We start from the raw sequence: 25,010 nt of genomic DNA, 5'->3' as shown, positions 1-25,010 counted from the left end.
ACTTTTTAAAATACCACTGAAATGCAGGGAAAAAATTAGGGGATTTTTGTGACTGCAGATACTCTGTATGATTCAGTACCACAGAAAAGCACTCTCTGACTCTTTAATACTTTTAAAATATTATAATATTAATATCTCATATATATATTCATATATATATACACATACATTAAAAAAATGTTCTGTTGTTCACAGTGTTCACAGTGGCACTGTGCTAGGCATTACATGAATGTTTAACTCATCACTACACAAAAAAATACGGAAAATAAATAAACTTTATAAAGTGAATAAATAAAAATACGTAACTGAATATAATTGAACAGCAAAAGTGGGAGATAAATATTTCCTCTCTGCTACTGTATGTGATCATACAGTTTTCAGGCATTATCATATAAAGTTGTGAGCCTATTCCAGTTCAAACCACATATTCACCAGCTGCAGAAAAGGCTCATGGACTGGCAGTGACTGGGGCAAATGAAGAAATGACAGCAGCACAGGCTTCAAGGGCCAGCCTGGGGAAAGACTGAAATTTGTATTCAGTGCATCTGGATAGGAATGACACTATTTCTTCTTTAGGGAAAGAGCTGTGATTCATCTTAGCATTTCAAAAAAGACCCAGCAAATGGCTGGCTGACAAGCAAATAGAGGTTTGAACAGCTGCAGGTCAGGAATGGGTAGCTGTACCATGTGAGATCTGCTGCTTCTCCAACGCCTGTCAGTGGTTTGAGTAACAGGCAATTGAGGGAAGTGACAGCAAGACAGAGTATGCTGCAGTAAGGAAAGTATGCTGTGTTAAGCATGTTCCCTATTGATCACTTCTGCCTTCTTCCCACCCTTCAGTTTATTGTCTCTTTTATTGTTTACAGCCCTGTTATGAATGATGAGACATGTCTGGTACACAAAACTCTCCTTACTGCACATTACATCCCAGTTCCCAATGGCCTCATTGCTACACTCCGATTACCAAGCTCTCCCAATGCATTAAACAATGTGACTCACAACTACCACACAGTAGATCTATGACACCTACTCTCTCAGTAGATTGCCTGGCACAGGTACTCTTTTGTAACAACAAACAGCTAACTTATACACACAGTATCGTGTTCCCCAGCCTAAGAAATACCAAAGTGTGACAAAAGACTATCACACTCACATCACATTCACACGAGAGAAATTTTCCTATTTTTCATTGCAACTATTGTGCAGTTGTTAAAATCCAACTTCCTAGCTGAGTTTTTACACAATAAATAAAAAAACCACAGTTCATCAAGTAGCTCAGCACTGAAAGGATTGCTTTTTTTCTTCTGTTTTTCACCATCTCCATTTGTCTTCCTTCCTCTTTCTGATGCTTCTGGGATAAACTAGACCTGCCTCAAGTGGATACAAATGGATTTACAAGGATGACTACTGCATACCCTTTTCAAGATGATGCTTTCTTTGCATGTGTGTAGCTGAAGCTAGTTTGTTTATTTGGGGTTTATTTCTCCTTATCTAGAACATATATTTAAAAGCTTCCTTTACAACAATTTTGATTCAAAAGCCCCTAGTCTATGTTACCATATCAGAAAGCCTTTAATATAGTAAATTTCCAAAAATAGCTTTCCATTAGCCCATCCAGAGGGTTTCTGTTTATTATTAGATCTGGAATGCAGCTACACACCAGAATTTATGTCTGGGGGAAGTTGCAAAATATTTTCCAAGACAAGCCAGGAAAACACGACACTGCCTGCCACAGTGGTCAGTAAGTCGATGTGCTGAATACATTGCCTAGGCAAGGAAGGTTCTTCCAGTCCTTCAGTTCAACTAAAGAGTGATTTTCCCTTCAGTTCTGTTTCAGCAGCGAGAACTACAATTCTCTGTAGCCTCAACCACCACCGAATGGTGATTGTTGACAGAAAATTCAACATGAGCTGGCAATGTGCACTGTTGAAGGAGGTGATTCTCCCTCTCTACACTGCTCTTAAGAGACACCGCCTGCAGTACTGCATACAGTTCTGGTGTCCCCGACACAAGAAGGACATGGAACTGTTGAAGCAAGTCCAGAGGAGGGCCACCAAGTTGATAAGGGGACTGGAGCACCATCCCTATGAAAACAGGTTGAGAAGGTTGGGGCTGTTCAGCCTGGAGAAGAGAAGGTTGCGTGGAGACCTCATAGCAACCTTCCAGTAACTGATGGGGGTCTACAAGAAAGTAAAAGAGGGACTTTCCATCGGGAACTGTAATGATAGGACAAGTGGGAATGGCTTCAAACTGAAAAAAGATTAGGTTTAGATTAGAGTTGAGGAACAAATTCTTTACTGTAAGGGTGGTGAGGCACTGGAACAGGTTCCCCAGAGAAGTGGTGGATGTCCCAACCTTGGCAGTATTCAAGGCCATGCTGGATGGGGCTCTGGGCAGCCTGGTCTAGTGGGAGGTGTCCCAGCCCAGGGGGATATTAGAATGGAGGATTGGAACTGGACAATCTTTAAGGTCCCTTCCAACCCAAATACTTCTGTGATTCTATGGATTATGCTTGATTGTGTCTGCCTCCAGTTACATCAGCTGTGCACTCTCACAGACCTCATCAGAATTACTCCTGAGTTTCACTGATGCAAGCATAAAAAGATTGAGCCCTTAGGGGAGAAAGGGCATACAGGGAAAAAAAACCCTTAACTCTCTCATTTTACATATTTGCACTTCTATATGACAAAATGGCTCCCATCTCTTTGCTTCTAACAAAAGCTTAGCCAAGGGAATAATGGTCTCAAGGCCTTATCAATGTGTACTCCACAGAAGGGTACCGCCTCATCATTTCACAATGCCCACGGGTGAAGGGTGACTGCTGCATTGTCACAGAGTGCAGAAAGAACTGAAAACAGAGAAAAATACATTAATGCAGCCTTAAAGTACAGAATAAAGCACCGTTCTTCATTATTATTACAGTAATTCTATAAATTCAGAGACCACAGATGTGTTCTGAATTAAGAACAAAGGACACAGATTAGCTCAGAGTAGCAGGTTTAACTGCACAGCCCCCACAACTACAGAACTTTGGAATGCCTCCTACAACCAACAGCAAAATACAATATATTCCTTGACAATAAGATTACCTTGGGTGAACAAGACGTTCAAGCCACTGCTCTGGAACACAGATTAGCTTACAGTTCACTTCACATACATATACCCACATTAAAAACACATATCTGTTAACACCTACTTTTGCTTAAAAAGTTAGAGAACTTGATACACTCTAAGAAAATTATGATCTCCCTTGCATACCCTAGAAAGGTTGTAATATTACTTCGGTATGCTGCAATCAGATCGTATTTTGGATGCCAAGCACTGTCACGTTTCCAGTTAGAAATGGCATGGAGAAATGTCAGGGTACTTACCAAGTGGTGGTGAAGCGCAGGGAAGGCGGCTCTCTTCTGTCTCCTTCAGAACTGTTAATCATAACTAGATTACAGAATGTGGTGCAAGAAGGAAAGAGAAGCATCATATTAGTAAATTAATTAATAATCATTTAAGAGTACTTAGTAAAGCACTCTCTAACTTCGTATGAAAACAGTAAATTGCACAGGTAGTACTCGACCCCTTATCTTCATTCTGATATATTACAATTGAATGCTACTGAACATTCTATTTTTGGTATCAAAAGTTATTTCCTTTTCCTCTTTAAATAAAATTCCTCCCCATCTGTTGCCTGCAAATGAAACCAAACCAGAAAGATTCATTCTGGGAGCACAGCTAATGGGAATTTGGCCTACATGGCAGAACAAGTTCTGGTCTCCATAAAATCTCTGAAAGGCTCAGTGTGATGGGGGCTCCTCATCACCACTTCATTCTACAAATCTTCTCCTACTGGGTTGCATTACTTACCAAGGCAGATGTAGCTCTATATATACACACTTGGTGAGCTAACTTGGAAGAAAAGGAGTATAAAGACTAGACCTTTAACTATTTAAAGACATCAATTATATTTGCACCAGCAGTACCACAAATTTACTCAGATGTAAAGAAGATTAAAAGTTTAATAGTGTTTGCCTTTCTCAATTAAATCTTTTCAAGCACACCAATGCTTATGAGTGAACAGACTTACAGAAAATGCTTGAAACTGAACACTTTTTCCCAAATAAAAGTTAGCATATGACAATTTATATTCTAAGACTGTAAGATTTTTGAACAGACAATATATGTTAAACACAGTTTAGTAGCAGCCATCAGCACAGGTGATCTCAGCTGTAGTGTGGCTACAAGAATTCCACCCATACAGATCATCTATGTGATGACAAGCTAAAGGAACTGGTTGAAACAGCCTTGAATTTCAGTTCAGAGAAGCATCTCTTTGTAGTCCACCATGGAGCACATCTCCCTGATATTCAGCTTCAACACTGGATAATACAATATCAACTAAGCATATTTCCTAATAGAATCTCTGGTTTTACATTTTTCCCAGGAAACACTTTTTTATAATTAAATCCAGAACAAATATTTTTCCATCTAAAGAAGGTATCTCTGTTCCTCCAATTAACCTCCAAAGGGAATCCTGGCTTTACTCTGAAACCAAACAAGCATGAAACAGAAAGCACAAAGGTATGAAACCTCTTTTTCGCAGCGCTCCACTGGAGAGAATAGAGTGGGATAGGAGTACCGGAAAACCTGAACACATTTCAGCATTTACAACTTCTAGTTTATCATTCTGGCTAGAGTACTTAAATAATGAATCACATTGCTAAAAAAAAAGTTGTTAGTTTTCCCTTTTTTAGAAACAGATTTCTGCACTTTGCATATTTTCTACATATTTTAATGTTTGGTATTTTTAGGCATGGAAATTTGCATATTTAGGCAGGTTTAAAATATGCTAAAAATAAGGTCACATGAAGGCTTCATGAAGGAAAAAGATGCACAGAAACCATAGCAAATGTGAAAAAGAGATGGGGTTTTTTACTACCTTTTTTGTTTGTTTTTTTCACTATTTTTTTACTGTCTTCCTGGCCTTTTGGTTTGTACCATCCCTAGTAATCTCATTTGCTAGATGGTCAGTATCTCAAGTATTAGAACAATCAGAAAAATAACAGGTTTTTAATATTAGAAATTTCTTTTTAATCTGAGGGTAATCAATCCTTGGATGAGAGGCGCAGTGAAGCTGTAGAATTTCCATCCTTGGAGATACTCCAAACACAATGAGACTAAGGTCTAAGCAACCTGCTGTAAGCTGGCCCTGCTCTGGGGCTAGATCAGATGACTTTCAGAGGCTTCTTCCAACCTACACCATTCTGTGGTTCTGCAGTTGGGATCTAGCCCATACACACTACTATAGCTTTCAAGACCTTTCGCTCATAGGAATCCTGCACTTCCTGTAGCATCACTCACTCCAGACATGGAAAAATCCCAGAACTCTAGTTGTTCTAGTTGTTGCATCTTTTCTCTATGAATAGATGCTGATCCTGTTTAGAGGCTCCCCACACACAGCCCGGGCTGTTGCCTTGCAGGGCTCAGCACAAAGTCAGCTACAAGCCTTGCAACAGACACATCACCGAGGTGTCTCCATCGATCCATAGTTGCTGTGTGCCCTCACACCTCGACTCATGCCTGGACTGGTTGCTTCCTCAATGCAGGCAGTCTGGCTCCTGCCCCACACCTGCATGATGATTCCACAGGGATGCTGCACTCCGAGGCATCTGCCCGGATGCGTGAAACCATCCACAATTGCCACAACAGCCACTTCCCTCATGGAGACCAGCCACATGCCGGCATGGCCATTCATGGAGGTGGCACATGCTCAGTGGAACTATAGAATCCTTTAGGTTGGAAAAGACCTCTAAGATCATTGTGTCCACCCACTTGCACTGCCAAGTCTACCACTAAACAGTGGTCACCTCCAGGGATGGTGACTCCACCACTTCCCTGGGCAGCCCATTCCAATGCCTGACCGCCCTTCCAGTAAAACAATTTTTCCTAATATCCAATCTAAACCACTCCGGGCATAACTTGAGGCCATTAACTTTCACCCTGTCGGTTGTCGCATGGGAGAAGAGGCCGACACCCACCTCAGTACAATCTCCTTTCAGGTAAGGTCTCCCCTGAGCCTCCTTTTCTCCAGGCTAAACACCTCGAGTTCCATCAGCTGCTCCTCTTACACTTGTGCTCCAGACCCTTCCCCATATCCATCGTCCTTCTCTGGACAAGCTTCAGCACCTCAATGTCTTTCTTGAACTGAGGGGTCCAGAACTGGACACAGGTCTGCAGGTGTGTACTCACACCAGTGCAGAACAGAGGGGAAGAATCCCTTCCCTTGTCCCGCTGGCCACACTATTCCTGCTAAGGCCAGGATGCCATTGGCCCTCTGGCCCCCCCGGGCACACTGCTGGCTCATGTCCAGTTGCTCTCCACCGGCACCCACAAAGCCTTTCCCTCCGAGTCGCTTTCAGCCGCTCCCGGAGCGCTGCGCGGCCCGGGCTGGGGGCAGATCCCGCTCTGCGCCGGTGGGGCGGGAACTTCCCGATGCTCGGGAGGAGCCGCTTCCGGGTGAGCGGCGCGCGCAGCCCACGTGTGTCCGGCCGGGAGCGGCGCGCGGCCAGGTGAGTGTGGCGGGGACCGGGACCGGGACACGGGTTCCCGCGGGACGTGTCCCTGTGGACAGCCAAGCCCCCGCTTCCCTGGGCCCGGCCCGGCCCCACATGTGCGCGCCCCGAGGGGCGGCGGGGCCTGCGCCGAGAGCGGGAATGGGCGGCAGAGGCAGCGTGTCTGCGTGCAGCTGCCTCATCGGCCGCCCTGCTGTGGTTTCCTTTCCCCAGTTTTCTGTGGAGGCTCCTTTCCCCGAAGCGCGAAGCCATGACGTCCCTCGCGGAGCAGCTGAAGCGGCTGGCGCTTCCCCAGACCGATCCCAGCCTCCTGGACCGCAGCGAGGTGGCATCGCTGCTCTTCACCGGCAAGGAAGCCGCTACCATTGACAGGGACACGTTTTTTGCAATCGGTGAGTTTGGCTGCTTAGATGCCGATGGTTTTAAAAATAATCTATCCAAAAAAAACAGCTGGAGAAACATAAATAGGAAAGGCAGACCCATAGTCAAAAGGGCCCAAAAGGACAATTCAAGAAACTGCAGGCTAGCCAGCATCACTCCAGTCTATTGTAGAATCACAGAGCATGCCCTCTTAGAGCACATTGCTAGGCACGTGAAGGGTAAGGTGATGGGGAAGAGTCAGGGACCCCCAAGGTGCTCAGGGGCTGGAGAATTTGCCCGATAAGGGAAGGTTGCTGGGAGGAATGTCTCTGATCTCATTCAGTCTGGAAAAGAGAAGGCTTGGATGGGTCTCATAGCAGCCTGACAATACCTATGAGGACGTTCCAAGAAGATGAGCCAGACTGTCCAGGGAATGTATGGCTGGAGGACAGGAGACAATGGGCACAGGTTGAAAGAAAAGAAAAGGTCAAACTGGATAGAAGGAAAAGCCTTTCACTGTTGGCGCAGTCAGGCAGTTTACCAGATTGTCCAGGGAGATTGTGCTTTTGAAAACCCTAACTGGATAATGCCCGGAGCAGCCTGGTCTGCTTTCAAGGCTAACCCTGTTTTGAGCACTGCCTTGATCTAGGAATCTTCCCAAGGTCCCTTCCAACCCACATTCTGTGATTTCATGAAAACATGCTGATGCACTGCTCTTGGGTAACATCATGGCCACAAATAATGTAAAGTGTCAAAAACCATTGCTGTATTGGCACACCTGAAATCCTTTGTGCTTGTCTCTTTCCATTTTTGTATAAAATTTTGCCCAAGAATGTGATGCTTCTTAAATAAGAAAGCTGTTTTCTGAAACCTGGCAGATTGATACCATGTATCGCTTTTAAGTAACAAGGTGTAGAGCGAGAGAGATAGCCCTTTGATGCAACACAGAGTGGGTTTTTTAGTTTCTTAAGAAACTATAGAACTATTGCATATAATGATTTCTTTTTTCCATGTTTCAACCAGCTGCCTGTTTTTTTTTTTATTTCAGCTCAAGTTGCCTGCTTTGTGAAAGGCATTAATATTTACAAGCTTGTGTAAAATAGAGAAATAATTCCACTGGTTCTTCAGTGGTGTACATGGAATATTGTATTTTAGTTTAATCACAGTAGTACTTTTGCTTTCTTCACCCATATGAAATCATAGAATAGTCTTGTCTGGAAAGGACCTTTGAAGGTCACTCGGTAGCCCAACTGAGCACAGGGCTAGTTAGCACAGTTTGCTCAACTCTGTGCTTGGCTGAGTTGGAAGATGGTGGTTTTATGGTCTCTGATCCAATGTTGGACCTCCAATCCAGTGTTTGATCACTCCAGTGTTAAAAAAAAAAAATCTCTACATTGGCTTTGAACTTCTTATGTTCCAGCTTGCAGCTGCTGCCTCCCATCCTTCCATTGTGTATCTCTGAAAAGTCTATCTCCATCTTCCTGATAACCTGTACTATATCCCGTTAATTAGTTGCAGAGAACAGGAAGATTTCCTTTGGATTGCCTTCTCCAGGCTGAAAAAACCCAGTTCATCATTTTCCTTATATGTTGTTTTCCAGTCCCTTGACCACTCAGTGTTCCTCTGCTGAACTCGTCACATCCATATGGGAATGTTTTTCTTCTGCTGATAAGCTCAAAATTGAACACAATACTCCAGATGCAATCTCACAAATGGAAGGGACAGTTCCCCCCACCTTCAACCTGCTGGCTGTGCTCTCTCCAGCACAGCCCAGGATGCTGCTGGCCTTCACTGCTGCAAGAGCACTCCACTGATAGTTGTTAATGCTTTTTTTCTTTGTCAGTTAAGGAATACTTTCAAATACATAAAAAGTTTTGGTCTTAGACCTGTTTACTGTTTGTTTTGGTTTGCTTGATGAGAATGACATATATCCATATAGCAAAAAAGCTGGATATGCCAGTGAGGAGATAGATGGGTAGGACTGGTGAATAAAACTGTTGCCTTTAAGGCATTCCTCCATATTTTTTTTCTACAGGATGCACTGGCTTAGAAGAGCTGATGGGGATTGATCCTTCTTTTGAAGAGTTCCAGTCAAGTTTGTTTAGTCCCACATCCAAAGGCCTTGAACGCAGTGTTCAAACTAAAGCAGTAAATCAACAGCTTAATAAGAATATTTCATTGTTCCTGATTCACCTGTCCCCTTACTTTATGCTTAAGCCAGCCCAGAAGTGCCTTGAATGGCTGATTCACAGGTAATCCACTGAATATCCTGCATGTCAATATTAACTGTGAACCATGAACCCTATTATCATTTCAAGGTTATGTAGGAAGGTGTGAAGAAGAAACAAACTACATATTTTGTGAAGTGATGTTGTATAAGTTAACCTATCCAGATGCAGAAAGTATAATACTTCTTGTCATGAAAGAGTGGGTGATTTTGTTGATACAGCCTTTGGATCAGAGGTTTTTTGTACATGTATTATACTGAAATTCATACTTGATTATGGTAACATCTGTTTTGATGTTGAAATCTATGCAGAAGAAACTAGAGTAATCTTAAGTCCTATAAGGACCTAAAATTGTTGAGAGTGAGGAAAAAAAAAGGTAGCATTGTTTCTTTTCTCTAGCACATACAGACCACTGGCCACCTTAGGATTCTGAACTGTAGGTGGACCATAGGTCTGAGTCAGTGTAACAGTCCTGTCAGGTCTTGCTTAAAAGCTGGTAAACAAGATGTTCTAAGAAGAATGTGGATGGGTCTTTTTTTTTTTTTTTTGACTTCCAGATACTGTTTAACTGTATATGTATGTTTTTTTCCTCAGATTTCATATTCATCTCTACAATGAAGACAGTTTGATTGGTTGTGTTCTGCCATATCATGAGACTAATCTATTTGTGAAAGTTATTCAACTTTTAAATATAAAAAACCCAACTCATAAGTGGCATTGGATGGATCCAATAAGGGTAAAGTATTTAACAGATGCAAGTTGAGAGAAGCCTGAGGGACTTTATTAATAATATCTTGACTTTTTTACTAGGCTTGTGAATATGGTCCACCTGTTTATGTGGTTAGTTGTAAAACTGTACTAAAAGATTTAATTATAGGAATGGAGCCTTGATGCCCATGTGTTTTTTCTGCTATCTTTCTTTAAAGCTAAAGTTCATATTAAAAAACTTTAATTGTAATATTCTCTGTTTTGGCTAAGTTAAAGTATGCTTTTAAGGTGCAGATATTTACTACTGCTAGGAAGATATGTCAATTACTAAAATTGATGTTTATTTGGATATAGGTTATATGTAATGCTCTTCATGTCTTAATGTAGATACAAAGAATTCCAAAGGAATGTGTGGATTTCCATTACTTATTTCAATTTAAATCGTGTTAACCAATCAATAGGATTAATGTAATAGTAATTTTTACTTTGTATGCTTCGCTTTATGTTTCACTTCACTCTGAGTGTTCTAATTTTACTTTTTTCGACATGTAAAGAAACCTGGAGTCCCACTGGCAAGGGGTACACTCATTACACACTGCTACAAAGACTTGAATTTCATGGATTTCATCTGCAGGCTGGTGGCAAAATCTGTGAAGGTTGTTAATTTATTCTAGAATGTTGTTTGTTTGTCGTCACTTGTTTTTCCCCATAATTTTATAGTAATATGTTGTTTATTAATGTTTTGAATTACATATCAAATAGTAAAAGGAATCAGTTATTAGTAAACAATATAAGATTTCTTATTATTTGTGTAGATGACAATCTATCAAAAGTTCTTGTAAGGAAGTGGCTGAGAACCAATGAGCCACGACAAAACAATTTGGCAATACTTTATGACTTAAAGATACTGTATTGCCTCAAAGTACTTCATTGTCTTAATGTCTTTTATGAACTCGTTCCTGCTATGAGTTTGTAACTGTGCTTTAAATTTCCATATCTCTTATGGAGGTTGTCATGGGTGTTTTAAACATACGTCTTCAAATATTTAATGAGAACTTAAAATTGAGAATGTTAGAAGGTGAGCAAATTTATTTGTTTTTTTTAGTAAATGTCAAATGGAGGACTAGTTCTATAGTTTCAGAAGGGTAAGATGTACAATAGTTCCAATTATTTAGAGAATGTGTGTGCCATCAAACTAAGCAAAGCACACACAGTAACAGGGTTTGTTCACAGATATAGTAGGAGCAATAGAAGCAATTTAGCTTCTTGGCTGTCCAGTCCTGAGCCTTGAGTGTTACACCAAAATCACAAGTGATTTAGGTTACTTATTCTGATTAAGTGCATTAGGAATTGCACCCATTTCCTTCTGCCTTGTCTGCGAGGAGGAGCAGTAACCTCTGGTGAGGGCTGCTGCTGGCAGGAGGTGATGACTTAAGTTGTGCCAGTGTGAGCTGGTAGAGCTTACAGGCTGGAGTTCTGAGGTTTTGGTGGTTTTGGGGGAAGCCATATGTGCATTTGCACTTTCCATGATGTCTGAACAACCATTTTTTTTCTGTGATCCAGGTCTTTTCAGAGTGTCCTGGCAGCTCAGCTCAATTGAGAGTTCTTCTTGTGTTTTATGCTTCCACCCTTGTATCAGCTCTTGGAGCTGCAGAGAAGATAACAGACACTATAGTCTCTATGCTGCTCCCTTACATCCAAAAGGTACGTGAAGCTTTGTTTTCCTTCCTGTGTGGTGAAGTGTACTGTGAGCTGCAGACATGCATCTGCAGATGACACTGAAGAGGGACATTCTGTGTGGTATGCATTGTACTACTCTTAGACTGCTTTGAAACATCAGGCAGGTGAGGGTCTATGAGAAATAATGTTTTTTCACACCTCAAATGAGAACTTTAAGAACTCTGTTTCCCACTCTGCATGAGGAATGGAGCTGTGAGAAATGGATACACAGTTTGGATGAACATCTTTTTCTTTGAAATTTATCTTGCTAAACCGTGAGGAAATGGAGTAAGGGTGGACAGCCAGCTTTAATATCCTCTTTCCTCCAGGAACTTTGTTAATGAATAGAGCAGCAGTTAATAAATGTGTCTTCTTTACCCTTACACCCTACATGATAACTTTTTCATCTTGAAAGTTGAGTTTATAAATCCTTTAGATGTTAATGCATGGAGACAAAGACAGTGCAATACCATGCATGTCGGAATAAAAATTATTTTTATGCTAATGTACTCTTTTGTGTTATTCTCTGTTAAAAATTCACCTTTATCTCTTTGTATAGGGATTGAAATCCTCTATACAGGATTACAGAGCTGCAACATACATGATAATCTGCCAGATAACAGTAAAAGTGACAGTGGAGACTTCATTGGTGCATTCCCTGATGTTACAGATAAGCAAGACATTATCTAAAGTACCCTCATTAGTCAGGGATGGGCTGGCTTGCTTGAACCTACTTCTACAAACTCAGAAAGGAGATAAACTTGGGAAAAAGTAAGTCTACATGAATTCAGTTTTCCCACTTTTTAAATTCCCAGACTGCGCTTTGATGATTTGAATTTTGTATATGCTCATCATTAAAGGAATACTTCCCTGTGAGAAATTTTGGTAGTTTACATTTCAAAGGGTTTGAAAATTCCTTTGGCTTACTCTAAAAATTTGTATGCCCTCTACAGCTAAGGAGTCTCAGTGGTGTGAGTCTGTCATCTTTTGGTCCTTCTGCTGCCACTTCCCCTAGTAAAATATTGCTGTCAACATTCAAAACTAAACCCTGTCAAGTAAGTGGTTTTCTGGAAAGTGAGAATCCCAGAAGAGAAACCAGCATAATAACGGTAGTGCAAATTGGAGCTTATTTGAATAGCTTGGAAAAAGTTCTATCCTTTCAATGGAAGGGCTCTAAGTTCCTGTAGTTGAACACCTTGAAGCATAAGTGCTTCTACACCACCACTTCTTTGGTCTCACAGGTCAGGTACATGTAGTAGGTACATTCCCATCGATCTGTCTGCACAGCCCTGACACAGCTAGCTAGTGCTGTTAACATGCAGTTGCACACAGTCATGGAAGTCCTACATGTTACAGGGATCTTGCTTGCTTGAGCATAGAGGTTAGCGTGGATATTCCAATAGAAAAAATCTTGTTAGGGATATGTGATTACCTTCAAGATACTTAAACACTGTCATAGTAGAAGAAAACAGGTTAAAAGCTAAGGTGTGGGGAACTAAGGAGAGGCATGTTAGATAGATTGTGCAGCATTCAGTCAAGTGGGTGCAAAAGGAGACAAGGTGACTTTGTATTAGCAGGAAGGGAAATTGCTTCTACTCTGAGGATTTGTCATTGAGCTATTACTTCTCATCCCTTCCCTTTGCTGCTGCTGGTGATAGATATGCTCCTTGCAGTGTGAGAGTCTCTCTTCCTGCAGTCCATACAAGTATTTTTTTCTTATACCAGCAACTTTCCAGAAAACATAGGTACCATCGCAGCAGCTTCGCTCAAGATGACTGGCAGTACCCTGTTTTCTTCTTGGATATTAAATATGCCAATAAACCTTTGGCAGTAAGTTAGTGGAACCCTTTGAATCTTTTCAGCATTTTTTTACGATGAGGCTGTTACCTGATGCTGAAAATCAAATCCTCAGGAGGTCTGCATGGTTTTGAGAGTGTTGGTAACCCAGATGAGCATACATACTTTTTTCCCCCCCTTTGTTCCATTGTCCAGGCCCTTTAATCATCTGTGCAAGATCCCAGAACTCGTAGTGCTTTTGCAAGGCCTGTCAGCAGGATATGATATATCTCCTCTTCTGCGTTACCTGTTGCCTCACCTTGTTCATGCTGTCGTGAAAAGCGATACAGGTAAGTTAGCACATGTTCTTTTTAAAACTTTGTTTAGTCTTAAGGATAGATAACTGTGGTAAATGTGGTAAATGTCGCAGCTGTGTAATTTTAGTTGCTTCTTCCATTAAAACTGTGCCAATACATGTGAAGACCTGATTGAGCTTTTGTGTGTTTTTTGCTTTTTGTTTATCTAGGCCCTAGAGAGGAGGCTATTTTAGGCATTATTATACCTATATCACTTTGACTTAGATGTTGATTTGCAGTATTTCAGCAGTAACTTAATTTTGATGTGTGAAGTTTCTGACTCTTGGAGAGATGTATTGTAGTACTGCCAAATCTTTCTTAGGTAGATTACATGTACTCCATATGTAGTTTAATTAGTCAAGATCTATTTTTATCTGATGAATTCAGTGTGCCTGGGAACAGTCTGGGACAGCAAGGCTGACTGGCATGCAGTAGTAGCCTGTGTCTGCACTAGTGAGTCTGCACTGTTTGCACTGTGGCCTTGTAACTGCTGAATCAATTGGGAAAGCTATTTTGTTAAAAAGATCCAGATTGACACAAGAGAATGTTGTAGAGAGTTGCTGGCACAGGTTGTAGTAGGAGATCTGGAATCTTCCAAAGTATACTTGAATTTATTGGTAGCAATCCAACCTCTGGCATTTTAATGGCATTGATATACAGCATTTCTAGCAGCTCATGGAGAGTTACTGCTAGTAATCAATGAACTTTGTGGTCTTCAGGTTGTGTGCTTGGTTCACCAGATGTGATGCCTGTACAAGCTGTTAGCTTTAAGCAGTACGAAGGGGTTATTCTCAAACTGTTGTTCATCTTTTGTGGTTGTGCTTTGTCCTTAGAGGAGCAAGAAGAATCTGAAGAGACAGAAAATGACATTTACATCAGGCACCTCCAAGCTATTCTTGAGAGTTTACCACTGGAAAAGGATTTAGATTGCCTGCTAGCTTCGTGAGTTAACTTCAGTTATTTTTTTACGCAGTACTGCAGTCAGTTCTGGTTTAATAACAACTAATTCCTGACAGTGGCGTTAGCATTAATATGAGCATGTTTTTCTGAGTTCATAAGTTAGCTCCAAACCTGAATTTTGCAACTTAAACATTCGGTAACCCAGAAGAACTATGCTTTTAGCACTTTTGGGAGTACTTGTGGGACAGAGTGAAACTTCAGGCCAGGAGCAAATCTGTACTTGCAATAAATACTGCATATTAATCCTAACCTGTTCAGCACTGTGCTTTATAACAGTAATGAAAACTGCACTATGCAAAATATGGTGACTTTTCCTTTTGTTTGTAATTTTAGAAAGTTTCTTGAAGAGTTTATCTCCTATGGTACAGAGGCTGAATCTAATCCCACCAAAATGGCTGCACTCAATCAAAAGATTCTTCCTCTTATCAGACTTCTTGAGAGAAAGTAAGTTCCATTTGTCTATTACAGACCCACAATCTGTAGAGTGGTTTTGTCAGCTTACTGGGGGTCATAAGCCCAGTATTCTCGACAAAATAGATATAGAATTAATAAATGACTCCTAATCTTTGTCCAAATTTTATTTTGCTTATCTGTCCCCATGTATTTCGTTATCACTGTAATACATGGACACAGACCTACTGGCTTTGTAAAGCTGTTCGCTGTGTAGCATGACCTACTCTGCTCGTTATTTGTCCTAATGGTCTGCAATTTATCTGCGTTACAACATAATGGTTGATTTTCTTTGCGAAGCTACTTAAAATATCTGGTTTAGATGAGTGTGGGTGCATTGTTTCCTTGTATTCCCCTATATTTCTGCTGTAAATATATGTTCTTCTGTCATCCTCCATGGCAAATGTTGATGGTTTTGTCTTTTGGCAGGTATCCTAAAGCCTTAGACTCTGTGTTGGAGAAGCACCTGGAAGATTGCACAGATGAGGCTGAACAAAATCTTTTTCATCAATTTATTTCTCTTTCATTAAGCTGTGGAAAATATAAGGTAGGTAGAAGCTCAGATCCTAGCTCTTATCTGGTTATACGGTCAGAAGGCAGAAGGCTGATTTTTGGTAATGTTCTGCTCTCTATTCTTCTATATAAACAAAACCTCTACCATTTCCACAAGAAAAAAAATGAAAAAAAAAAACAAAACCGAAAACAAAACAAAACCAACTAACTTGCTTAAAGGTGATTTTGGGGATGAGGGAATTAGTCAAAACTGTGGTAAAATCAAAAGCTAAGTTTGTGTTTATCATGAGCAGTCACGAGCATGAGCTTTTTTTTCATGGTTAAAATTTATACATTTCCACCTGCTCCAATTGCTATCAATAATTTTTTTTCCTTAGGAACATGGCCACTACATCTATTGAAATGGTCATTAGTGACAACACAGTAGTGCCCAGCAAGGCCCCATCTTAAAGATGTTGTCAGTCTTAGAGGTGTCTGTTTTAGGAAAGCTGACGACTTTGTCACTGTTGAGAGAAGGTGGCTTGGTCTTTTCCTTGCATTGATTTTATGAATGTTTAGAGTCAGTAACATGGAAGAATAGAGTGACTACATAGTTCTTCCATTTCTGACGAGCAACTGAAACTCAGCCTAACACAGAATAGCCATGACTGCAACAGATCTGTCCAAGAAATTCATTAAGAGATGATTTGTATTATGGCTGTTGTTTGCAGTGATTGAAAGACTGAAAGCATTTAGGAAAATATGAGAAACTACCTAAAGAAGTGCTTCATGTATTTTTATACTGATTTAACAAAGGCACAGATTCTGTGGCTGAATAACAAGTGGATTAACAGAAAACCAAGGCATGCAGAACATGGGCATATGACTCTTCCAGCTTTTAAGGTTCCTGAGATAAGTGCACACAATTGTATTGGCAGGGATGCCTTTTTAACAGTTTCTGTCTGTGCTCTGTCACACTGACATTGTCACTAGAGCTTTCTCAGAATCCTTAGATAAGTGTAATGCTTTTCTAGGACATAATAGCATCTGTAGCTTACTATACTTCTCAAGTATCTTCCAAAAACTGTATGCAAAAGTGAAGACCAAATTTGAAATAGGTATACAACATTATTGTTCTATAATTTAACTATTTAGGTCTTGATTATACAGGTTTTCTTCTGGTACAAAAAATTGCTTTAAGAATATCTCCCATTATCCTTGTGTATATGTAAAGTATTTTTAACATGCAATGAGTCACTGTGAAATCTGTATTTCAGTTTCTGGAAGACTCTGATACCTCCCTTCTACTTAGTTTGAATCATCCTCAGCCTGCTGTGCGGGTCCTCGCTCTTCAGCATTTGAAAGATGTTATTGAAACATCAAAGGTTTGTGTCCTGAATCTCTCACAGAACTGACTTAACATAGAATGTCTTCAAAAAGCTGTTTGCCAGACTTAACAGTTGAAGATGAGTGGTGTGTTAAACTGTGCATATGTCATCTGTACGGTTTTTTCATGGTGTTTTTAGTAGGTTTCTGTCACCATTTTCCCATATTCTGGAGTCTGGATGTAGTTCCTGTTTATTAAACTGCTTGCATTCTAAGATAAAATCTAAGTTAATGAATATTTATAGTTTCTTTCTTTTGTTGTTGAAAGTTAGTCTGCCTGTAAGGTTTAATGTAGATGATATTACCACTTCTCTTACACTAGAATTCAGATATTTCATTAAAAGCCAGTAACTTTTGCTACCGGCAAATGCTTTTTTTTTTTTTCCTTTGACTCTGTTTTTCCTTATTTTTTCAGGAGGGCTTTGATCAGGCTTTCATAGAAGAAGCAATTTTTGGTCGGCTCAAGGATGACAACAGAGATGTTGTAATGTCTGCTCTCAGTTCTTTGGAGGTAAGTAAGTATCTTTCAATATGCAAGATTTTAGCTGATCTTGCATATGTGTGTCTGGGATGTATTCTTTGTAGTTGTCCGTCTTGTACTTGTGTCCTTAGTGTGTGACTTCTATCCTTTAGCAGGATGAAGCAGCATAAATTTAGGAGGCTTGTGCTATTTACCACCTCACAATTCCCCTGCAAGTCTGCTACCTGATCCTTCCACAAGTGTTTGCAGTTAACATGAATTTATTGGCTTTTTTGGGTTTTTTTGTTGTTTTTTTAGTGTAGTTACTAGAGCATGTTTAAATCTTTGATTATTATTTAAGGTGTGCTTCTTGCTTATTCTGCTCATTTATCTATAAAAAACCACAAGCCATGCTGTTTGCCTTTTGGATAGCAAATGGTGCAGTCACAAGTCATTACGCGATTGAGAAGCGCTCAGTTGAGTTTTTCCATATGGAAGTCATTTGGTCAGTTGATAGTGGCAAAGTCCTGAACTCCAGCTCAGGTTTACTGGATAGGCCTCTGGTATGCATTGTACTGATTGTTTCCAGCTAGAGTAACAGTCTGTCTTTGTTGCTTCTGCTAGTAGTAGTGGACAATATTATTAGCAGTAGTATAATTGGTCTTGTGTTTTCATTCATTCTCAATCACTAAAAAATAGGAATAGAAGCACGTGAGTGCTCCTTTAAACTTAAGTATCCTTTGTTAATGTGCCTTATGTTTTAGTCATCCATGTGCAATGTAAAGTAAAAGCAATTCTTATTTAATGAAGTGTTTTGCATATTGTTTATTATCAATTTTACCAAACATTTCCGCATTTGATAAATTCTCCATACTTCAGCATATCTAGAGGGCATACTGGTCAGCCTTATAACTTCTGCTTACCCTGATAACAATTTAATTACATGAACATCAGTAGGAATACAGTTAGTGATGTTTGATCTCTGTTTCCACTTGGTATAGCAGATGCATTTTCCATTATGATGTGGTAAATTATTTTGAATATTATTGTACTTTCATTCATTTTTCTTGATTACTTTTCAGATTTTCAGGGAACAAGTCAATCCAGAAGTCGTGGTATCAAGTCTTTTGAACATCTTCCAGAGAGCAGATCTTTCAAAGGAGGGAAAGTGGTATGTTTGTGCCTTTTTTCAGACTACATTCTTTCAGTATAAATAATTTTTTTAAATGTAACTCTAAAGAATACTTTAAAAATGTTTTTCTCTGCAAATGCTTTTTGTTATGCTATCTCTATGCTGAATTACAGGAGAAATGTTCAATTATTTGCATACCATTTCCCATTAACTCCTTATTTGTTCTCCGTGCTATTTGGATTCAGAAAATCACCATGGAAAATAGAGAACAAATCAAAGAAGTGTTGCTAGTATGATTTAACAGTGTATTTTCAACATAATTTGTTCTCTTTTAGGTGCAAGGTTTTGGAGCGAACAATAAAAATTTTAGTCAAAGAGGAGATTTTGAAAGAGAAGAAGGAACTACTGGATGAAGCAGTAATGCAGTTGTTACCTTTTATGGTAATCACTAATGCCAATTCAAAATCTTCAGATTGGAAAATGGCTGTTTGTCTGTCAGAGTCTGAGCTCTGCTCCTTACACCCTTTACTGAAAGGTTGGCCAGAAGGTAAAGCATTAATTGTAACTAATTTTGTAAGAGAAAAATTGTGACGAGTTAGGACAGCATCCTTAATGAACCTAAACATGTATTGAAGGAGGCTGGCTGTCATTAGCAGACTATCATATTGTGACTGTGAATAGACTTCTTCAAAAAACTTTTTGAAAAGATGTAGAAATTGTCTAGTATGTTTCTGACTGATTCTAAATATTATTGAGCCACCAGTGTGTTAATATGGGATTTGTGTACCTAGATTATATGATTTTTTTTTATCTCCTGGAGTAGCTCTTGAAGAGGCAATTAAATCTACCAAGTCTGCAGAGTTGATTGGAGTGGCCAACGAGAAAATGATTCTACTGCTTTCTAAAAATTTGACCTCAGGGGACCCTTCCTTACTATTGCAAATGGTATGTGTGCCATGTTACCCTGACCTTAAGAAATTTTACTTTTCAGGTGGTCACTGTAGTAGAACAAATGTGATATGGAAGAACTTTGTGTGCTCTTCTTAGCACTAGTGTGCTATCATCAAGCTGCTAAGCAAATATAAATAGATATATTAACAAACCACAGTACGATCTAGATAAAACAGATTTCTTCCTTAACACAAAGAAAAGAAGCAGTGAAGCTATTACCTATTTGGAAAAATGACTGATGTAACTAAATTCAAGGAATTTTTAGTTTCCTGAAAAAAAATGAGAATAAACAAGTATACTATGGAAACAGATGTTTGTACATTCCCAGGTTCCAAAGAGTACCATGACAGCAGATAGTAACTTGTTACCTCTGATAGAAGGTAAAAAGAATTTAACTGAACATGCAAAAGAAAAGTGGTGTAAAGTCATACTGAAGTCCCACTGTCTTACAGACTTTTTGTTGTTGTTTTTTCTCCACTCCTTTTTCTAAGGTTGATGACCTGATACTCGTTGCTGAAACCGAATCTGACAGTGTGAGACAGAAAGTAATTACTCATATAATTGGTTCATTGCTTGTTCAGTGCTGCTGCAATACACAGATGAAGGAAAATTATTTTTCAGTGGCTATCAGAGTCTTCTGCTTCTTGGATAAAAAAATAAAAAATCTCAGAGCCTGTGATCCTGTAGAGGTAAGATGCAAACACTGTGGAGAGGGCATTTTCTTTATATTGGAGAAATCTGTAGGAACAACGTTCAGAAAGAGTATTTCTGTATCTTGCTACCCTCCTTTTTTACTTAATTTTTATGCATTTTTCCTCTCGGGGCTTTCTTGATTTATTTTGTTGTGAAACAGTTTTGGGATTTTCTTTTGTGTGTAAGAAACCCGTGTGAGCAGAGCTGTGTTTCTATGTGTGCATCCCCTCTCACACATAGCAGTAAATGGTAATTAGTTAGTCTGACCTCAGATTATTCCATTAATGAGTTTTTGTATATGCAAGTATTTGAAAGATATGGATTATGTCGCTGGAACAGCTAAATGAAAGTATTAAGCTGAATGTCCACAAAATGCTGTAACAATGCTATTCCCTTTGAAGAGACATTCTAGAGAGATTGATATTTTACTCTTCTGTTACCTCACGTACACTGCTAACTATGATAGAAAAAGCTGGTGTAGGTTTCAAAACTACAGATGCATGTTTCATTGTAAAATCAGAAACATAAATCACTTCATAAGGATACCTCTTTGGAGGTTGGAAATTAAATGTTGCTGAATTTCAATGCTAAATTTCTGTTTTCTGTTGCATGAAGTTGTGACAGAATACATTAAAATCAATTTTCATTCACAGGAAACTCTCCTAAATTGGTCTGTTGAAACAGTAGAGGAAACTGTGGTGCCTAAGGACTTATTAAGTGCATATATAGAAAAGCTCAATAGTGATGAGACTGCTCATGCAGAAGAGTCAGCTATGTTCCTGTTCTTATTGAAAAACTTCATAAATGGCCTAAAACCTCCTCTGTCCTTTCCAAAAGGTATGTATTAAGATTTTGACTGTCGCTTACATCAGTGAAGAAGGAAAGTTAATTTTTTATTTTTTTTTTGGAAGTTGTTGGAAACAAGGAAATTTTGCTTCCCTAACCTTCTGCCTTTGTTGTGATTGAGATCTGAAAAAATTACTTACTTGTAAACATGAAATCAACTAAAGGTATTGTCTCCTTTTAACTAGAGATGTCTGTTTTCTCTTGGTTCCTGAAGGTGTTTGTATGCATCTACTTATTTATAACCTGTATTTTTAGAGGAAACTTGGTGGAATCCTGAATCTCTGAATCAAGATAGCCAAGACTTCCTGCACCTCCTTTTGGGGCTGTTTGATCTGCTTGTCAGTGGAGCTACTGAAGGCAGCAATGTTATTCAGTACAGAGCATTGATGAATCTCTTACTCAAGGTACTATTTTTGTATTTGTTGCTCTGAATTATTAGTCATCAACTATTATGCAATTACATTAATTTTAAGAAAACTGAGAAAAATGGTAAACAGATCATGCAACACTGCTTGTGGCATACAAGTATTGTGAGAAGATGAAAGTCTAAGGTTCAACTGGTTACTTTAATTAAATGTAATAATGGAAAACAAAAGTTAAAAAAACCCAAACAAACCACAAATGGATCAGTTGAAGGAAAGGTGAAAACATAAAGCTGGTTTCTAGGACAAGATCAAGAGCTTAAAGTTTGAGCTGAAAGTTTTGGCTCTATCTGGTAGCAAAAGGAGGGGTTGCTCTATAAAATTTGGTAGTGTTTAAATATGGAAATTGAAAGGACAACTTTTAGAAGAAATTGTATGTTTCCTTATTGTATCATCTCATGGTTTTCACATGCATCAAGTGATACATTTTTTGGAAGAGAATAAGGAATTTTGTCAGTTTTGATTTTAGATGGCAGGGAGTAATAAGTGTTGATTCTGAGGAAAATGAAATCAAGTAATTGCCACAAAGCTGCTGTTACTGGAATTCGATGCTGTTTCAGCAAGAACAGCACGTAACAAACACAAACAAAAGAAGGAAAGAATAACAATGATTTCATAACAAAACTTGCTTCTGATGTTAATTCATGTATATAACTTTGTCTCATTTGCAGTCACTCCAAGTTCTAGTGAAATTATACTGACATTGGGCTGATGAAGAGATTTGATTCAGTGCCTGGCTAGTTAAAGGCTGTCAGCAGGAAAGGAAGGATGTTATTTTGGTGAGAGGTTTTGACTGAGGAAGCTGGATCATATTGCACAGAAGAAGAGAAGAAATTTGGAGGAGAAAGTTTGTGGAATGGGGTTAATAATGCCCCAGGACCTTGTGAAGACAACAGCTGCAATAATAATTTGCTTCTTTCACTTCTGCAGTACTGTTGGTCTCCAGTTTTGAGGGTTTTTAATTTGAAAGGGACGAGACAGTTATTTTTGCCAGCTCTAGAACAGTTAATGTAACTGGAACTTTGATCTTAGTGGACTTGTGGAAAAGAGAATAGGCAAGAGTATGTTAGGAGCTGTATCAGTGGTTCTGTCAAGCTGTGTTCAGTTTGTGGGATGTTGAGTGGGTACTCTGCTCGATGAATGAAGAGCTGTTAGGATTCCAGAGAGCAATTTACAGACAGAAAGCATGCTAGCTGTTGCCAGACTATGTACTAAGTGAGAACTTTAAATTGATTTGGGATACTGTTAGGCAACAATGTAACTGCTTCAATTAAACTCATTAAATTTGACAGAGAGGTTCTAAAGCAAAGTTGAAGTAATTGGATAAATGTGTGGCAAACTGAATTGAATCTTTTTGGAGCAGCTCTTACGCTTGGTAGGTGGAGAAAGCACTCTGATACGTGTCAGGAAATAGAAGATCTTTATTTTGCACATAACAGTGTTCTTGCACAGTTGACATACTATACAAATGTTCATATGGATGTGTTTTTGGTCTGTTAGGATTAAAAAAATCCCTTCTAATACCTATAGACTACAAGTTATCTCTTAAATACACCAGCTGTTAAAAACCATCTAGACTTGAATATACACACAAGCATCTACTCAATAATTTTTTCAACCCTAAAGACACTATTTCTAACTCTTTAGTTCCCTTTTAGTGTACTCCTTTGATGTGAGTGGTTTATCAGAGGTTTTGAGTAGTAGTTTACCAAATAAATTTTAAAAGTTTCTTTCCTCTTTTTTTTAAATTTTATTAAATTTAAGGTACATCTAAAAGATTCAGAGGTTCTCTTCAAGTTCCTTTCCATTTTATGGACTTACAGTTATAACCTTTCAAATCAGCTGAAGTATGAGGTCAGTGCAATGCTGCAGACTCAAGCTCTATATATCGGATACGCACTGCTTGAATCACAAACAAACCAGAAAAAAAAACAGCTACTCTTGCCATCATCTCCAGGTAAAGTAAAACAGTATTTATCTCTCATGTTAAGACTTAATCACAATATTTTTTTATTTTTTCCAGTTTTACTATGTTTTATACCATGAAGGGTATCTGTAGTTATGTTTAGCTGCACTAGGCTGAGACAGCTCTTTCTGCTGCAGTTACCAGTCTGAGCTTGGAAGTGAAGCCACTTTTTCTTTTTAATTATAAAAATGTTAAAGGAATACAGAGCTGTCCTGAAGAAGTCAGTTACAGCACCTTGCTTTCTGTGCAGTACCAGGTGGGACTGACAGTCAGTAGCAATATATGAATTCTGAGCTTAAACATGAATATAAGGACTGTGATGAAGTTCAGACGTGGATCTTTTAAGATTCAGGTTGGTTTTGAGCACTCTAAAGGTTTACAGTGAAAAGACAGGACTTTTTAATTCCAAAGTGATGTCGATGCCTCTTTCAGGGACAGCTACAGTAAAATTCTGACTGCTCACTTTATTCTCCTCCTCCTTCCTTCCCTGATTCTTTTGGCAGTGGTGATATCTTTGCTAATTAACTTGGGTAGTCCTGTGAGTGAAGTTCGAAGGGCTGCTCTGAACTGCCTTCATTCTTTGAGAGGGATAAAGGAGTCTCTATTTCATCCTGTTCTTCAGCATTTGGAGCAAAAGACAGAAGAGATTGTATCTGACCCTACATACATAACACAGGTATTTTTCTTATTAAGGTGTACATTAATACAAGTTTTGTCTGCTGCTGTGAGCTCCCATCTTTTAGAAAAGAAATCAAATTAACCAGGAAAGTTAATAGCAGACTGATTTATAGGTTTTTTTGTAAGTTCTATAAAAATATTCAAGTGATTTATTACATACAGAGAACTGAGAATCTAAGAGGCATTAACTGTGGTTTATTTACAAATTAAAAACTCTGTTTGTATCTAGATTACATTATTGTGAAAGCATCGAATAAATGTTGTTTTAAGGCATCTTTATTGCAGGGAAAGAACTTAATTTTCATTTTGTTAATGAATTAGACTATGGGAACTCTATTTGAGGAACTTGAGACACAACCAAAACAGAAATCCCAGAAGAAAAAATTGTTGGAAGCTTTGGAAAACATACTTGATTGTGTACAGAGCCCTATTTTCCCATCATATATTGCAAGAAACTTAATGAAAATTCTTCATGAAGTCCATGGTGAGGTAAGTGCCACCTTTTGAGTTGTTTTATGGGTTCTGCACTTGATTGGAAAGCTGAAATCAAATTTCTTTTAGTAATAATGTTGTTAAATAACTTAATAATTTGTTGGATAATTAGGCATTCAGTTGAAACCTCTAATAATATGTGGTTATGCTGCAAAATATGGTTTAGTGAAACACAGAACATTTGCATGCTCCATCCAGGAATGCAATGGCTGCAACATTTTGCACTGGAATTTTTAAGGAAACTCCCTTGATATTATTAAAGAAGACTGTTTCAGAAGGAGATTCTTCCAGAAGAAATTTATTAGCTTGGTTAGATATCAGTGAATGTATAGAGTTTTCTGTACAGAATTGCAAGGTATTAAGTAGTACTAT

General features: G+C 38.9%; 1 protein-coding gene across 1 annotated transcript in view; it reads left to right on the top strand.

The window, feature by feature from the left end:
• Positions 1–6,488: 6,488 nt before the first annotated feature.
• HEATR1 (HEAT repeat containing 1) overlaps positions 6,489–25,010 on the top strand; it is a 36,441-nt gene continuing 17,919 nt past the window's right edge. Inside the window, exons 1-22 of the mRNA XM_051783958.1 lie at positions 6,489–6,560; positions 6,777–6,955; positions 8,959–9,175; positions 9,746–9,887; positions 10,414–10,515; positions 11,423–11,563; positions 12,138–12,349; positions 13,571–13,704; positions 14,544–14,652; positions 15,004–15,114; positions 15,550–15,667; positions 16,890–16,997; positions 17,414–17,509; positions 18,541–18,629; positions 18,926–19,137; positions 19,414–19,535; positions 20,033–20,230; positions 20,888–21,071; positions 21,336–21,484; positions 23,267–23,459; positions 23,972–24,144; positions 24,468–24,635. Of these exons, the coding sequence (XP_051639918.1) occupies positions 6,814–6,955; positions 8,959–9,175; positions 9,746–9,887; positions 10,414–10,515; positions 11,423–11,563; positions 12,138–12,349; positions 13,571–13,704; positions 14,544–14,652; positions 15,004–15,114; positions 15,550–15,667; positions 16,890–16,997; positions 17,414–17,509; positions 18,541–18,629; positions 18,926–19,137; positions 19,414–19,535; positions 20,033–20,230; positions 20,888–21,071; positions 21,336–21,484; positions 23,267–23,459; positions 23,972–24,144; positions 24,468–24,635 (3,120 nt within the window). The 5' untranslated portion in view covers positions 6,489–6,560; positions 6,777–6,813. The remainder of the gene's footprint in view (positions 6,561–6,776; positions 6,956–8,958; positions 9,176–9,745; positions 9,888–10,413; positions 10,516–11,422; positions 11,564–12,137; positions 12,350–13,570; positions 13,705–14,543; positions 14,653–15,003; positions 15,115–15,549; positions 15,668–16,889; positions 16,998–17,413; positions 17,510–18,540; positions 18,630–18,925; positions 19,138–19,413; positions 19,536–20,032; positions 20,231–20,887; positions 21,072–21,335; positions 21,485–23,266; positions 23,460–23,971; positions 24,145–24,467; positions 24,636–25,010) is intronic.

The sequence above is a fragment of the Manacus candei genome, unplaced genomic scaffold (genome assembly GCF_025592945.1).
Source record: "Manacus candei isolate 608988 ecotype Guabito, Panama unplaced genomic scaffold, ASM2559294v1 h1tg000017l, whole genome shotgun sequence".
NCBI lineage: Eukaryota > Metazoa > Chordata > Aves > Passeriformes > Pipridae > Manacus > Manacus candei.
Note: the sequence above shows the minus strand (reverse complement) of the source record. Positions and strands in the feature narration are given on the sequence as shown.